The sequence below is a fragment of the Mustelus asterias genome, chromosome 9 (genome assembly GCF_964213995.1).
Source record: "Mustelus asterias chromosome 9, sMusAst1.hap1.1, whole genome shotgun sequence".
Taxonomy (NCBI): Eukaryota; Metazoa; Chordata; class Chondrichthyes; order Carcharhiniformes; family Triakidae; genus Mustelus; species Mustelus asterias.
The window spans coordinates 90,268,198-90,286,163 of NC_135809.1; the positions used below are offsets into that span (position 1 = coordinate 90,268,198).

The 17,966-nt window shown below is 46.5% G+C and overlaps 1 protein-coding gene across 1 annotated transcript in view; it reads right to left on the reverse strand.

The window, feature by feature from the left end:
- LOC144498808 (tetraspanin-32-like) overlaps positions 1 to 17,966 on the reverse strand; it is a 73,364-nt gene that overhangs the window by 36,152 nt on the left and 19,246 nt on the right. The window contains exon 3 of the mRNA XM_078220505.1: positions 13,323 to 13,420. Within this exon, the coding sequence (XP_078076631.1) occupies positions 13,323 to 13,420 (98 nt within the window). The remainder of the gene's footprint in view (positions 1 to 13,322; positions 13,421 to 17,966) is intronic.

The window sequence follows — 17,966 nt, forward strand, 5'->3', positions numbered from 1 at the left end:
GTGATAGAGTGGTACCGAAGATTAGAGAGCAACAGTGATAGAGTGGTACTGGAGATTAGAGAGTGACAGTGATAGAGTGGTACTGGAGATTAGAGAATGACAGTGATAGAGTGGTACTGGAGATTAGAGAGTGACAGTGATAGAGTGGTACTGGAGATTAGAGAGCAACAGTGATAGAGTGGTACCGGAGATTAGAGAGCAACAGTGATAGAGTGGTACCGGAGATTAGAGAGCGACAGTGATAGAGTGGTACCGAAGATTAGAGAGTGACAGTGATAGAGTGGGACCGGAGTCAGGGAAAGATTGTGTGATATTGTGGTACCAGATAGAGAGGGCAAACACCTGAGAGAAGTGATACAGTTGTCCCAGAGATAGATAGCACGGAACGGGTGAGCTTCTTTAAGTGAAGTTCCTGCAGCGCCCCCTGCTGAGTGTTCATGCTGTGATTTGATGGTAGGTGAACCAGTGTTAGTCACGTCCTGGAGCAGACCAATTTCACAAAAGTATCCTTTAATCAATTTAGGAGCCTTACATTATTACAATAAGCTTTTTGAATACTTCTGCGGTACGCCAAGGAGTCAAATGGCCTACCCCTGCTCCTCCTTCTTATACTCTGGATGGATATGGTTATTGTCCATTTCCAGCCAGGAAGCACATTGCCACATTGATCATTAGGAACTATAACTATATACAGTAAGAAGTCTCACAACACCAGGTTAAAGTCCAACAGGTGTATTTGCTGGCACGAGCTTTCGGAGCGCTGCTCCTTCATCAGGTGAGTGATGAAGGGACAGCACTCCGAAAGCTCGTGCCACCAAATAAACCTGTTGGACTTTAAACTGATGTTGTGGGACTCTTACTGTGCCTACCCCAGTCCAATGCTGGCATCTCCACACTATAACCACATAGATAAAGCAAAAGTGCCATATCTGTTGAAGTTGAACTAGCGAACACAAGAATAACATTGCAGGCTTAGGAATGTGGAAAAAAATACTTTACCTGACATGCTACAGCACATGGAGAACAGATTGCCAAAGGTGGCCCAATGGTTTGCATTCAAGTGACAGTTTTCTAAATGTGGTTGGATTTGATGTAAATTTCTAACGTATCAATATCATTTTTATGAGTAGCTAAAATTTTAGTAATTAAAATTGCACACTTCACATCAGAACTGCAAACTGCCTTTGCTATTGAGAAGGGAAGTCATATTTAGAAATGTATTTAATGGCACTTTCTGATTATTTTCAAGGGAGGTAATGGAATTAAAACCTTAGCGTTCCTTCATGTAAAGGATTACTAGGTGTTGGTATGGAAAATTACAACAGAATTCAGTATGGACCCTTGAAACTGATCTCCAGTACCACTCTATCACTGGTCGATGTGCTCAAAAGATACTAACCACCCTCAAATGCTTCATCAAGTGTTAACCTTGACAATAAATGTTGGTACTTATTTGACTACCAGAATGAAACCCGCACTTGTTACAGCAATCTGGAATGGGAATCATAGGAGAGGCCAAATGGTGCATCCACACAGTTGATCAGCTGAGATGAGTTATGCAGAGGGGGTTTGATTGGTAAGATCCTCCTGAAAATCCAAAAACTGTATTCCAGCTTTCATTACACAGTTCGGAGTGGCTGATCATTTCAAAGGCTCTATCATCAACTCTATTGGGATTTATTACTCTCTGAGAGAGAGGGAGAGAGCACAGAATACAATATTAAACCTTTCGCGAGTACATCGCTCAACCTGAAGCCTCAACCTTCTTTAAAGTATTGACTGTATGATTAAAAACCGCGTTCCTAACAGAATTGATTTATCTAGCTTGCCTCAGATAAACATCTATTTATAGAATCTCCTCAAAAGATTTCAGCAACCCAATAAGCCAGTGGGTAAACACAAATCTGACTATATAACTAATCCAGACGGACCTGGACACAGGCTCAGTCTCTGATCTCTCCCAAGGTGGAGGTCAGGATGTTAATTAACTTCGGTTCTGTCCGGATATTGGCTGGGGGATGGGGGAGGATCAATTCAAATTTCAGCACTGGATCACTGTCCAGTCCTGCTGGAGAATCCATTTAGACTCAATGTTCAGGTGTGCCTGTGAGGCTCTCTTTCACCAAACTGACGGCTAACATTCACTGTCCAGGCTGTGACATGAAGCTGGACATTTGGATGAGGTTCTGGTGAATAGTCTGTCCCTTGTGATTCAGCAAGAATCAGAGCCCTCAAAAACTGGAGATAAGTTCCAAGAAGAAACTTGGAAAAGAGCCTTGCCTCTTGCTCTTCTCTTTAGTCGTGAGCCCAAATGTTAGACTTGCTGGTGTCACAAGCTTGAATTCTCTCATGTACTATCATGTTCATATCATGTCACAGTGGTGGATGAGGCATGTTGCATTGTATATATCTGAATGGTTAAATGAGGAACATACATGTGTGGGTGGGATATACATAGGGTGAAATCTGTATACAGGCTGTTAACATACCTCTATTTAGTTCCGTGTATTAGTCAATACTACATACAGACCTCAGTTACGTGAGTAGTAGTTTGTATTTGAGTAGCACATTCAAGTTTGATGTCTGTTTGTGGGTAGGCAGTACAATTCATAGACAATATGTGAGTAGGTGGTACAGTTCATAAACTATATGTGAGTAGGCGGTACAGTTTATAGACTATTTGTGAGTAGGCAGCACAGTTCACAGACTATTTGTGAGTAGGCAGTGCATTCAGGATCTCAAGGGAATTAGGAATGAGTAGTAAATGGTGCTCAAATCCCACAAATGAATTAAGAAAAATTTAGGCTCACCATCAGTGCCTCAGTAAACAATACATTTAAAACATAAGAACACAAGAAATAGGAGCAGGAGCCAGTACAGTTCAAGTCTATATATCAGTAGCTAGTACAGTTTGCAGTCTGCATAATAGTAGCTAATACAATTCAGCCTATAATCAATACAGACTGTAGTCTATGTCAATAGATAGTATACTCAGGATCACAACCTGTATGTGAGTAATATGACCCCCCCACCCCCTTAGAGATGGATCACTCCAAAAAAGACATTTGAATTCCCAGTGACTGACTGAAAGGAAGCACAAGATTTCAAATGTTAAGATTTTTACTGTAACAAACAAACTAAAAGCAATGTCAACTTACGTATTAGGCAACTAATAGTCTAAACCCCCACAGAAAACTTATCCTTGTCAGTTTCTTAGCATGACCGTATTTACATTATTGCACAGTGTTACAGACAGGGGAGAGAGGCAAAACTGAATACTTTCTCACATTATCTTTCTCAGGATCTGTCCATCAGCAGAAGTGTTTTAATTCTTTGAAATAGTCTGTGGCATGTTTTTGCGATCCCTCTATTTGTGAGGTCAATTTTTAAAGTGACTCCAGCAAATTCTCATTTGGGTTTAAGCAGAAGTACTGTTTATTTGTACATTCAAACCTGGGGAAGGTTGCAACTTTACACACACATACAAGCACGCAACAAGAAGATAGGAAAGAGAAGTTTTTACAACTATGAATAACTTAAAAGAAAAAGCAAAACAGATATGGATATCTAAGAACAAAGAACAGTACAGCACCAGAACAGGCCCTTCGGCCCACCAAGTCTATGCCGCACAGATGCCTCTCCAATCTAATATTTTCTTGCCTCTACCTGGTCCCTATCCCTCTATTCCCTGCCTATTCATGTATCTATCCAGATGCCTCTTGAACACTGTTATAAAATCTGTTTCCACCACTTCCTCTGGCAGTGCATTCCAGGCATTCACCACCCTGTGTGTGCAAAACTTGCCCTTTACATCTCTTTTAAACTTTCCCCCTCTCACTTTCAATCTATGCCCCCGAGTAATTGACCCTTCGATCCTGCGAAAAAGACTCTGACTGCTGAGGGAGATAGGGAATGGGTGACCACCAGACGAGGAAGAGTAGGAAGGCAGTGCAGGGGTCCCCTGCGGTCATCTCCCTCCAAAACAGATATGCCATTTTGGATACTGTTGGGGGAGATGGCTCAACAGGGGAAGGTAGCAACAGCCAGGTTCATGGCACCATGGCTGGCTCTGCTGCACAGGAGGGCAGGAAAAAGAGTGGCAGAGTTACAGTGATAGGGGATTCAATTGCAAGGGGAATAGACAGATGTTTCTACGGATGCAAATGAGACTGCAGGATGGTATGTTGCCTCCCTGGCGCAAGGGTCAAGGATGTTTCGGAGCGGCTGCAGGACATTCTGGAGGGGGAGGGTGAACAGTCAGCTGTCGTGGTGCATATAGGCACCAGCGGAATAAGTGAAAAATGGGATGAGGTCCTACAAGCTGAATTTAGGGAGTTAGGGGTTAAACTAAAAAGTAGGACCTCAATCGCAGTAGTAATCGCAGGATTGCTACCAGCGCCACGTGCTAGTCAGAGTAGGAATGTCAGGATAGCTAAGATGAATATGTGGCTTGAGGAATGGTGCAAGAGGGAGGGATTCAAATTTCTGGGACAGTGGAACCGGTTCTGGGAAAGGTGGGACCTATACAAATATAGATATCCGTTCTTGTGATTGCTAGCATCCAGAAAATCTAGTGAGGGTTCTTTCATGAAGGTAGGTTCAGCTAACAAAAACAGGTTTCACAGAATTCCTTTAAAATGATGGTGATGCAAGGAAATGAGGTTGCTATACAGAGACTTAGGCCAAAATTCTCCAGCTGTTCACATCGGTGGGATTCTCCGGTCCCGCCGGAAGTGCACCCCCGCCAGCAGGTTCCCGCCGGCATGGGTGACGTCACTGGGAATGCCCATTGACAGCGGTGGGACCAGAGAATCCTGCCACTGTCAATGGGCATTCCCAATGATGTCACCCCACACCGGCGGGAACCCAGCTGGGAGGCCAGAGAATCTCGCCCAATATCTGCTTGGCAGACTGTGGCAGAACGCACCTGGAGAAAACAGGCTTTGAGGAGGCTCAGACTTGGTACAACTGTAGGCTGGCTGGAGTCTTGCTTAGATGCTTGTGGGCTGAAGTTTAAAAGCAGACAGAGTTGTGAGTCTAGAAATGTAATATTAAAACTTTCCAAAGGCCAGAAGCTTAGGTCATGTGATGTTGCTCATTAATGAGTCAGTTGCAGGTTAACAAGCATTTTCTACACCGCTCGTCAAAATCCATTGTTCACCTTAGAAGATGGATGGTGGCTTCTGGTGCCTCTATAGGTACAATGAGTTTCGATGGTGCTCCATTTGTTATAGGACCAGGCTGGGGAGACAAATCATCTGCTGGTCCTTGGTTTTGTTGGATTGTGATTTACCCTCATGATGAGGTGTGAAATTTCAGAAGAATGAAGCTTGAGCTTTTGTCCTGTTGTTGGAAATTTACAGAAACTGTAAATCATGTGGCCTGTAGCAGCTATCTTTTATCTCAGCAAGGTTCACTTTTTAAATAAGCATAAAGGTAAAGTTTAATTTAAACAATTTAAGATCTCTTTGATGTCTTAGGTACATTCTCTACAAGAGCCAGCCCAACAGTGGTGAATAATGTAGAATAATGCCTCTATCATAGAGAGCTTTACCAAGTTCCCCATTTTAAACCAATCATCTATGCCACTTTTATTTGGATGCAGAGCAGAAGAATGAGTCTAAAAGTCCATGGTACCTTCTGCAGCCTTAGTTTATGACACCCTTGTACTAAAATGGATTGGAGCAAAATGCCCTTCTGACACCTAGAATGACATTTGAACATTCCTTTGGAATCGTATGGCAATGCTTAGTAAGTATCAAATGGTTGCCAGACATCTTACAGTAAATCTCCCACACAGTCTCAGAAATAATGTTGTTTGCTGCATCTTTCATAACTTTATATTACCATTGAACCCAGAAAATAGAACATAGAACATAGTAGATCTCACCGCCCAGTTACGACATGCTCACGCTGCAGTGAGGTCAGAGAATTTGGCAGCCAGCCAAATCTCCATTCACTGCAGTGGGATGGGAAAATCCCGCTGGTGTGAACAGTGGTTAGATTCCAGCCTGCATGTCAAAGTCATGGCAAAGCCTAATAGTGGAAATGACAATCAGCAATTAGCTGCTCAATCACCAATGTGGTTAGAAAGACTGGTAAACCTTGTGGTAAACCAAGGTACCAATCTAATAAGTGCCAGAGCTATGCCATTTCTTAAAGCTGCAATCATTTTGGATAAATAACCCTCTGAAAAACCACTCAGACCCACAAATTCCTGCACAGTTTCTCAAATGCAATGTATGACCATGGTTAGTGCGTTTTGTACCAATGCACCGTGTGTGATGCCAGAAATTAATCTCTTATTTCTTTGACATGATTCCACTGTGGAAAGAGATGATCTGCTGTGGGGTTTAGTGAATGATTTCTAGTTATCTTATTCTTCCAGGTCACCCTGCAGCCCAGTACCTGACTCAATCAAGTTTAACATTCTGGCAGCACTTTGTTTACTAATTGTGTAGAAATAGTTGATTAGTCAGAAATTGGTGTTGGTTTGAGAGTTGAGAGTTGGTTTGAGAGCCTCTTCCCCGGCTATGGATGTGGAGATGCCGGCGTTGGACTGGGGTGGGCACAGTAAGAAGTCTCACAACACCAGGTTAAAGTCCAACAGGTTTATTTGGAATCACGAGCTTTCGGAGCGCTGCTCCTTCATCACCTGATTGGTGCGAAGAGAGGTTAAAGATGTCTGCGAATACCCTGCCAGCTGGTCTGCACAGGATCTGAGTACTCTTCCGGGTACCCCATCCGGGCCAGTCACTTTCCGTGGGTTGACTTTTGAGAAGGCTGCTCTGACATCTGATATGGTGACCTCGGATACAGGTTCATCTGAGGCTTCCAGGGTGGGGGTGTTCTCTCGCTGACCTCTTGCTCAAAATGGGTATAGAATGCGTTGAGCTCCTCAGGGAGGGTGCATTGGTGCCGGCAATTTTACATGCCTTCATCTTGCAACCTGCTATGTCTTGTAGACCTTGTCATAGTTGGTGGGAGTCCGTGTGGCTATCCTGGAACTCTAGCTTAGTCCGGTTTTGTCTTTTGGCATGGATGGATCTCCGTAGGTCATACCTGGCTTTCTTGTATAGGTCAGGGTCGCCTGACTTGAACGCCTCAGACTTGGACTTCAGCAAGCAATGGATATACCTGTTCATCCATGGTTTCCGGTAGGGAAACACACGGATTTGCTTCCTTGGCACACAGTCTTCCATACATTTAACAATGAAGTCAGTTACTGCAGTGGCGTACTGGTTCAGGCTGGTCGCAGAGTTTTTAAATATTGACCAGTCTACTGACTTGAAGCAGTCCCCTTCTATTATGGCAATAATCTATTTTGGTAAGCCTCTCTTGCTGTTTCACCTGTTCCAACATTAAGAATTGAAAAATGAGCAGAAATGGTGGGGGATGCTTGCTTTTTATAATATCATTGACGGTTTCCCATAGCAAGTTTCTTCAGGCCTGATGTCTCTTTTCCTAAAATATTGTGTTTTTCTGGAGGTTTTTGACACAGCTTTGACCCTTTTAATTATATTCTCCAGAAGCTGCTACGTTGGTGTTAAGTGGAGGGGATTGGCAGAGGCAGCAGCCCCATTCATTCTATCTCTCCCCTTGCAATGGGGTGGCATGGTGGCACAGTGGCTAATACTGCTGCCTAACAGTGCCAGGGACGCAGGTTCAATTCTGGCCTCGGGTAACTGTGTGAAATTGGCACATTCTCCCTGTGTCTGCGTGGGTTTCCTCTGGGTGCTCCGGTTTCCTCCCACACTCCAAAGATGTGTGGATTAGGTTGATTTGATATAGTAAATTGATCCTTAGTGTCAGGGGGATTAGCAGGGTAAATAACGTGAGGTTACGGGGATAGGATCTCGGGTGGGATTGTTGTTGGTGCAGGATCAATGGGCTGAATGGCCTCCTTCTGCACTGTAGAGATTCTCTGATTCTGTCAACTGGTGAGCAAACCAGGCTTTTCTCTGTCTCTGCAATATTGCTTAGTAAACAGAAGCTCCAGACTCCTCTGCATTATTGCTGCCTTTTAAATGACTCTTTATTGCAGCACTGTGCTGATGGTCCATATTATTGACGTTCTATTTTTTTTCCCAGTTACAGATGCTAAAAGGTGAGGTTTAGTGCAATTCCAGGAAGCTGTAAATCAAGGGTTTTACTACAGTGTTTAAAAATGTCGTCATGTGATCCTCTGTTAAGCCACACAGCCATTTCCAGGCTGCAGAATTAAACTAAGGAATGTTTACTTATGGGAGGAAAAGGCCGACGCAAAACCTTCTGTCGATATTCAGGATTTGAAGCTATACGGAATGATGTTCAACAACAACAACTAGAACCTTTCATGGAATTATACCTCCACAGCACTTCACAGGAGTATTATAAAATAACATAAGACACATAAAAAGGTATTAGGGCTAGAATTTTACACTGGCCCCACACACCTGGCTGAATAGTCTCTGCTTGGCCAGGAAGTGCCGCCAGGATGTAATGGCTGCCGGTCTGTTCATTAACCCAGGGCGAGACTTCCACTTCATTGTGGAGGAAGTCCTGCCTCCGAGAGCGGCCAGCCATGAAAGGTTCGAGTTGTTGTTGTTGAACATCATTCCGTATAGCTTCAATTCCTGAATATCGACAGAAGGTTTTGCCTCGGCCTTTTCCTCCCAGTCGTAAACCTTTCTCAGTTTAATTCTGCAGACTGGAAATGGCTGGGCGGCTTAACAGAGGATCACATGATGAGTGCTTTTAAACACTGTAGTAAAAGCCTTGATTTACAGCTTCCTGGAATTGCACTAAACCTCACCTTTTAACATCCGTACACTGGGAAAATGGCTGGTACCTCTCTAATCCCAGCAGCACCCCCAGGAACAGTGGCTACTACAGGCAGTCCCCAAAAAGAGGTGATGGATCTGGACTGTATGGGATTTTGCCAGGTTCAAGGAGGGTATTTGGGGAGGGTGGGGGCTATGTTTGTTGGGCGGGTTGTGTCGTGCAGGGTGGGACTTACCTTGGGGCAAGAGTCTCCACTGGGCATAGGATGTCCGAACAGCTGTCACCCCACACCCTAGCTGGCAACAAGGCCAGCATGACACTTGGTCCTGGCAACCAGTGCCAAGGGTAAAATCACAGTGGCAGTGGGAGAAGATACTTAATTGGCCACTAAAGATACCCAATTCGCCCACAGGTTACTTGCCCCCCCCCCCCCCCCCCCGCCTTTCCCGTGATGGGTAAAATCCCAGTGGCAGAGCAATGGGCATGGTGCCACCATCATGGTGCCTGATTTTATGCCCCCCTGCCTGTCAACCCTTCCTGGGGGTGTGAGGTTTGTTGGTGGGGTGTGGGGGGTGGGTGTGCAGGAATAACATTACAGCTGAAGCAGATGACTAAACATTTGGCAAGAGGTAGGTTGTAAGGAGTGGGTGCTGAAGGAAGCTGATGTTAAGAGGAACACGTTTGAGGCAGTGATATCAAGGAAGCTCACATATTTTGGACACATGATGCAAACAGGAGTGGTGTTTAGAACAAGAGGGAATGCAAGGCAAAACACTTGGAAAACATGCACAAGGAAGCTCCAAATGGTATGGATTGATAATATCAGAATGTAGACTGACCTCTCAATGGGACAGAGTGAGGGCAGCAGAGAACAGAAATCCGAGGAGAAAGACTGTTCGTCGTGTGACCTACCCTCAGATCGAGCATGAATGGAAAAGATGAGGCATAATGGAGGAAAACAAGGTAGGAAGGTAGAGGGGTGGGGAAGGAATTCCAGAATTTAGAGCCGAGGCAACTGAACGTGATTACTAAAGGTGGAGTGATGTTCAAGAGGCCAGGGATAGAAATAATCTTCAACCTCTACAAGAATGTCACAGACTCGAGACCTGAGAACAAACTGGAAGAGTTCAGTTGCTTCACAAAGATGTTGTCTGTGATTTTACCAGCTCGCCCTGCCCATCGATGGGTGGGGTGAGCCAGTAAAATCGCGCAAAAGCCAAAAATCAGGTTCACATCCAATTTCTCGCCTCTCGCGATCTTACCGGCACCGGATATCTGGCACGATCAGCCCCTCACCCATTTCCGGCAAGAGGCTAAGTAATTTATTTAACTATTTCAATTTCTTATCTTACATTGATTTAATGAGCCCGGGACTCAATCGTCCGGGTTCGCTCGCCTTTGTGGCCTTGTCGGGAGAGGTTCTCTCTGGCGAGGAAAACATCTGGACCCCACGAACAGGGAACAGTTATGATGGCCTCGCCAGTAGAACCGGAAGCCACTGAGGCCCCCCCAGGGAGGTCGAGGGCAAGGTTGGGGGTGCTCCTTGGGCAGTGCCAGCCTGGTACCTTGGCACTGCCCACCAGGCAACTTGGCATTGCCTACTGGGCAGTGCCAGGGGTGGGGCCTGGAGGGGGCAAGCCTGAAGGGGCAGGGCCAGACCTAGGCAGGTTGATTGGTTCAGGAAGGGGGCCCCGCTGCTACTCTGCATCGTGTTCGGTGGGGGTCAGAGTAGGCCCCACTGCCATTCTGCAGGTGATCAATGAGGGAGGAGGGATGGGCCACTGTCACTCTGCAGGAGATCAGTGGGGGAGGAAGCGATCAGTCCGGATGGCAGGGGGCGGGAGTAATATTTCCGAGTGGTGTGCGGCTCGTGATCTGTCATGAACCCCCGCGCTAGCTTGGGGTTGGGGGGGGGTGCTGGGTTGAGTCCAGCTGAAGCAGCAGAGCTCTAACAGATGTCACTCTCAGACCTGTCAGCCCTCTGCTGTTGCAATTGTGCATATGCAGCCACAGAGGTCTGCACATGCGCAACAGCTCCCTCTGCTGTTACAGCAGGCTGGCTGGCAATTTAAGTCCCACCCCCTTCCCCTACAGGCGTGGAACGGTTTAGCCCATTTTTTAATGCACTAAGTGCATAAAATTCCTGATTTGAACTTGCCCAAAAAATGGGTGAGAAACTCTCCTGTTTTCCCGCCTGTCCTGGACTTTGAATTTTTTTAGTAAGGTCATCCCCAGTGTGTGTGATTAACTGGCCAGAGAGACAGTGGACCCAGACAGTGTCAGTGAGTTCAGGAGCAAACCTGATGGGTATTTGGGTGGTGAAAGTGAATGAGGAGGTTGAGAATATTTTCCTATTTGCATCTTGCTGGGTGTGTTTTACTCACCTTGCAGCTGTCAGATTGACTGCAGTGGCCTTTTGCATTCTGCACTTCCCTAAGGTCACTGTTGTTAAGATGCTGCACTCTGCAAACTGAAGTTGGCTAAGTTTGACAAAGCTCAAGTATTAATAATATTACACTTAAACCGGCTGAGTCCCTAAAGATTATTTCTCATTCTGGCCTCTTGAGCATCACTCCACCTTTGGTAATCGTGTCCAGTTGCCTCGGTTCTAAGTTCTGGAATGCCTTCCGAACGCCTCTACATTCCTACCTTGTTTCCCTCCATTACGCCTTGTCTTTTCCAGCCATCCCTGACTGAGGGTTGGTCACACTACGAAAAGAACTGTCTCCATGGATTTCTGTTCTCTGTTGCCCTGTGTCCCATACAGAGGCCAGTGTGGCTCCAATGAGTTATTTTACCGTAAACTGAACTGAATGAATGGTTTATTGAATTATAATCCCAGGATTATTATTGTCTGTTTGATTCAAAGTTTTCTCATCCAGGTTGAGGACAGCATAACAATTCATTGGAAATAAAATTCAAATTTCTTAGTAAATTATGAAATCTAGGAGATTTTAAAAGGGTGTCCTTGTGCCTAACAGAATCAGTTTTGTTCTGAGAACCTTCCCAAATGCCTGCAAATGAGGACAATTAGTGGAAACCCCCAATAGTAACGAATTCGGCCCTGGGCCATTGCATTTTAGTGGGTAAGCCTCGCTTTTGGTGCAATGTTTTTTTAAAAATGAGCGCAAAACACCATGGAAGCATCATGCTGCTTTGGCTGATTCGGGACAAATTCTGCAGGAAAAACAAACACAAACTAACAGGAACTCTTGCCCTCAATTAGCACTGGTAAACGCGGGATACACAGTCAGTCAGCAGGCTTTTGCTGCTCCTTAGTGGAAGGTGATTGAATTGTTGCATCAATGACACAGTGAGGTTGACAGCTCCAACTCCTGGGGACCCTTTCTCTTTTGTTTTTCAATCTTTTATATGAATCCAGCACTGCTCCACCAGTGTTTCACTCACAGTTGGGGAATTTCAACAAGTGTTAACACGTTGCTTTAAGGTTAATTATATTTTACCCCCGGCACTCTCCCGAAGACTGCAGTTCACTTGAGCTGCATTTTGGAAAAAACTTGCACATCGTATAATTTGGTCCTGGATTCTCTGAAGTGACATTTGGTATTTTTTACCCAATGGAAGTAAAGAAAGAAAATGGATGTTTAAGAGGGGTGTGGTGGAAATAACACAGACCTTGGGATCTTATTTTGGTTTTTGATCAATTTTCCAGGTTTAATGGTTCTTTTGGATTCGTACGTAAGAAATACTTTGGGCTCTTTTCATCAGCTGTGTATACGCCAGAGAAAGCACATATTTAGTAGTGGATAAACGAGTGGTTCACACAATGGGTGGTTTGGAACTGGAATGCACTGCCTGGAAGTGTGGTGGAGGCCGGTTCAATTGAGGCATTCAAAATTACTTGAATAGAAACAATGTGCAGGGGTACGGGGAAAAGGCAGGGAATGGCATTAAGCCATGATGCTCAGTTGGAGAGCTGGCACTGACATGATGGGCCAAATAGCCTCCAAATGCGTCATAACAATTCTATGATAAATTCATTTGAATATGATTCCTGGGGCTTAACTTGTTGAGCAGTGGCACGTGACTACATTAAACATACTTCAGGTTTGTTCTTTCATTTTTACTTATTCATGCGGCTTGCTTTTGTCAGCTTAGCGCCTTTCCAGGTCTTGTCTCCTGCCTCTTCATGAACAGCCGGCCTTCTTTTGAGGTAGTTTAGGTTTTGGGAATGGGTCTTGAACCATTTATTTATTTATTAAGTTTATTTCTGAATTGTTCAGCCTCTTAGCAAGTGACTAACAACCTTTTGGCATTTCAAGGTCGGGCACACACCTGAGCTGGGACACATAGTGCCACTGAGAGAATACACCAGCAATATAGCAACTACATGAGCTGAGGGACAAAGAAAGAAGACTGACCAAGAAAGACAGACTGCGCCCGCCCCACACACAAAAGTCAGATCACTGCTTGACACACCGAGCTGTGTTTGTCTGCCTGATGGTGACCTCAAACACAGTCTATTTGCTCGTTGTTATCTGAATAATGACCACCGATAAATACCTTGTGTGATATATTCCAAACAATGTGCCACTCACCACACTAAGCAAGTATTGTGACTCCTTCGCAATTCCAATCAGACAGATAATTCCTAGGAGAGCGAGGAAGATGCTGGTGGACAGACCACTGTACACAGCTGTAGGAAGAGACAGAGGAACACACGTGACTTTAACCTGTGGCAATCCAGGTGAATGCTGCTTAGACAGAAATCTCACCATAGGGAGCAGGTCAAACATTGGCCTTCAATCTTTTGGCATGAGCTTTAAATCTAGCTAAAAATGACAAGCTGATCGATTTCTTGACTACTGGTTGGTAAGGCATTGACTAAATAGTCTTGAGCACACAACATAAAATTTCCCCTGTTAGCATGTGATGCGCGATTGATTCACACGGGAGGCTAGGACGTACCCGGAAATAAAGGCTTTTATTCACAACAAGATTGGAGCACACTACTTAACAATATTATCCCAGACTAAGGGCTACTAGGAAGTAGCAGTGACCTTTATACTCCTGTAAGAAGGCGGAGCCGAACGGAGTGTACCACATAAACAATAATAACAGGTGGAACATCCAAACCCTAACCCCAACAGTAACAAGAGTAACATATGTACAAGTACCCATAGTGGTAACCATCTATGGTTCACCACAACATGTATTGGCAATCTCACCCAAAGAGGCCACAGGCTGATGCAGCATTAGTTATTGAGTTTTGCATGTAATAGAAAGGCCAGCAGAGGGAGTGCTGAACCACTGTATAGATAAAACAGCAAGAATCTAACCTGACCCTATTTTAATACTTTCAAACAAACTAACTATCCCCAGATGCCAATAAAAACAAAACACTTAATAAAGCAGCATAGTAACATTCTGTATATAATTATTAAAATTTACATATCATAGATTAACATATAAACATATAAATATGAAAATCTATTTTTAAAACCCTTATTTTCATAGAACCATAGAATCCATACAGTGCAGAAGGAGACCATTTGGCCCATCAAGCCTGCACCAACTTTTCAACAGAGCGTCCAACAAAGGCCCTATCCCCGTAACCCCACATATTTACCCCGCTAATCCCCCTAACCCACACATCCTGGGACACTAAGGGGCAACTTAGCATGGCCAATCCACCCAACCCGCACATCCCCGGACTGCGGGAGGAAACCAGAGCACCCGGAGGAAACACAAGCAGTCAGGAGAACGCGCAAACTCCACATGGAGAGCCACCCAAGGCCGGAACTGAACCCGGGCCCCTGGCACCGTGAGGCAGCTGTGCCAACCACTGTACCATCGTGCCACCCTAAGTCACTGGAACAACCCCATCTCTGGGAAGCTGGGAGCAATGAAATCCCCGGAAAAACCCCAACTTCAGGGAGCTGTACTTATGTTAGTTTCAGCCAAGCTCGCCATATTGCCTGGTGACAGAAGAATCAGCGATGCCCCTGTCTGTCCACCCCCCAAACACATACGCTAAATACCCCTTCTCCCCCCACCACATCCCCCCAACCCCCACCCCCACACACACACACACACACCTTAATCAGCTTTATCCCCCCAACAACCTGTACACACACTCTGGAATGAGGGCAGCAGACACATGGGAACATTACCATCTGTAAGTTCCCAACAAGCCACACGCCATCTTGAATTGAAACTGTGGCCACGATTCTACCAAAAGCACTGAATTGGTGGGAAAACTGTTCTAGATCCCGACTATTCTGTCAATTCAGTTTCGCACCCGAATCTCCGCACTCTGTGCACTGCAGAGGGCCCAGTCGTGAATATCATTAACAACGCAGCAGGGTGGAGCGTATTCACGCTGGAGTCCGATAGCTCTGGAACTCTGCGCATGTGCAGTGGACCCGATCCGTCAGTCTTCCCATTTGCTGACCAGCTTGATCATTGGCCAGCCCGTGACCCCCCCCAGTGCTGCCCCTCCAGCACCCCCCAGGACCCGATCGTGGCCCTCACAATAATTCCCAGGCCAGCCCTAACCATCCCGCCCCGCCCCTCGCCCCTAGCCCGGAAGAACCCCAATGTCCAGCCCTTCCCCCCCAGCAGTGGCGATTTCCCCTCCCCCGCTGACAACCCCCAGGGTCAGACCCTCCCCCGGGAGGAAGGCCCCCCCCCCACCCTCCTGGCAGACCAACCCCCACCCACCCACCCCGATCGCTGCCCTCCCCCCATCCCAGACCGATCCTGTCTGCAGAGTGGCAGCGGGACTCCCCACCCCCCACCGATCGCCCCTAGGCCCTGCCCACAATAGGCCCCGCCCCCTTGGCACTGCCCGCTGCCTGATGGGCAGTGCCAAGGTGCCCCCTGGACATAGACACTTCGCTCTTTGGGCAGTGCTGGGGGCACAGACTGGCACTGCCAGGGTGCCCATGCCCAGGGGGCACCACCCCTGCCGCCCGAACCACTGGAGGGCCCCAATTGCCCCACTTTCATTCTGGCGGGGTCTCCCGCAAGTTCCCCCGTACATGGGTAACTACTGAACCCCGCCAGAATGAAGTACTCCTGTCGGCGTGGGAGATTCAATCGGGACCAGTAAGTTCCCGATAATTACATTGAAAACATATTTAAAATACATTTAAAACAGATTCAAATGACTTACCTGCCTTCCCGCCGGTTTCCAGTCTGGTCTGACTGGCGACTGTTCCCCGGCTCTGGGAGATGCGTATGCGTTCCCGGCGCATGCGCAAATCCCGGAACAAGGCCGGCGACGCGCATCTCCCACCCCGACCAGCCAGAAAAGTTGCGGGTTGTGATGGGAGAATCGGGCCCTATATTACCATTCCTTCACTGCCACTGGATCAAAACTCTGGAACTCCCTCCCTCACGGCACAGTGGGCACGCCTACACAGCGTACTCTGCAGCTGTTCCGGGAGTCGTCTCATCCACCTTCTCAGGGGCAATTAGGCAATGAATGCTGGTCTTGCCAGTAAAACCCACATCCTATGATTAACAGAAGCAAATTGTGTTCTTAAGGAGGGTTAGGACTTGCAGCTGTGCCTGTCCCTCTCTGCTTCGTTCCTCTGCCTGGGCACACCACGGGAGAAGGAAGTTTATCAAAGAGTCCTGTGCAATTTATTCAAGTGTTGTGGCTGTTAAATAGCTGGCTGTGTGTGTAAGGTGTGAGACTTGTAGCAGTGCTAAGTGTGTGAGGATGTGGTGGAATGGATTGCGTGATGTCTTCATGACAAAACGCAGAGAGGGGAAGTAAAGAGTGGCAAAGATGGGAAATGATGTTACAGAAGGAGCAGTGCTGGGGTCACTGCAGTTCACTGCTCGCGGAGTCGAGGGTAATGGTGAAAACGTTAGGATACGACATTTGGTGATGCACCTACTGAACTTGACCCTTTGTGTAAGGTCACCAAACATCTGTGACACTATATCCAGGTCCTCAAGGCTTAACTCCTGGCATCGACCACCGTGGCTCTCTGCTTCCACTGTCTTTAGACTTGTGTCCAGAGGATCTTCTGGCGACTTGCAGACACAGAATGTCCCTCCTCATTTCCACCTCTTCCAGCAAGCCCTTGAGTGCAGCATCTGAAAACCTTGGAATCCCTTCTCCCCTTTGTGGTTTCATCCTTTACTCTTTCCCAGATCACATTCACTTCCTGCATGAGTCCCAGCATCAGTTCCAGGCACTGTGCACCTTCCATTTAAAGGTGCAGACTAGCTTCAAGAACAGATAGGATGTTATGATTTTTGGCCCCCTCCTAACATCCATGAACACTTAACACTGACTTCACACAAAAACCATGGCTATGAGTAGGCAGCACCAGGAGAGGCGATGGCCTAGTGGTATTATCGCTAGACTATTAATCCAGAAACTTAGCTAATGTTCCAGGGGCTCAGATTCGAAACCCGCCACGACAGATAGTGGAATTTGAATTCAATAAAAAATATCTGGAATTAAGAATTTACTGATGACCATGAAACTATTGTAGATTGCCATTAAAACTAATGTCCTTCAGGGAAGGAAATCTGCTGTCCTTACCCGGTCTGGCCTACATGTGACTCCAGAGCCACAGTGATGTGGTTGACTCTTAACTGCCCTCTGAGTGCCTAGCAAGCCACTCAGTTCAAGGGCAACTAGGGATCGGCAATAAATGCTGGCCAGCCAGCGACACCCATGTCCCACCTACCTTCATCTCAACTACTGATTGCAGCTTAACCAGGCATCACGATTCCCAGTACACAAGGGGCAGCGTGGTGGCACAATGGTTGGCACTGGTGCCTCACAACGCCAGGGACCCGGGTTCAATTCCTGGCTTGGGTCACTGCCTGTGTGGAGTTTGCACATTCTCCCCATGTCTGCATGCATTCCCTCTGGGTGCTCTGGTTTCCACCCACAGTCCAACAATGTGCAGGTTAGGTGGACTGGTCATGCTAAATTGCCCCTTAGTGTCAGGGGGACTAGCTAGTGTAAATGCATGGGGTTATGGGGATAGGGCCTGGGTGGGATTATGGTTGGTGCAGACTTAATGGGCCGAATGGCCTCCTTCTGCATTAGGATTCTATGATTCAATGATGATTTTTGGCTATCCAATTTGGCCTCCACTGGCTCTGACACTTTCCCAGTTTACACCACTCAATTCTGCACTTCACATTGCGGCACGTGGCCTTTCCGAGAGCCGGAATTTACTCTGTAAACATGTTTATTCCATTTCATT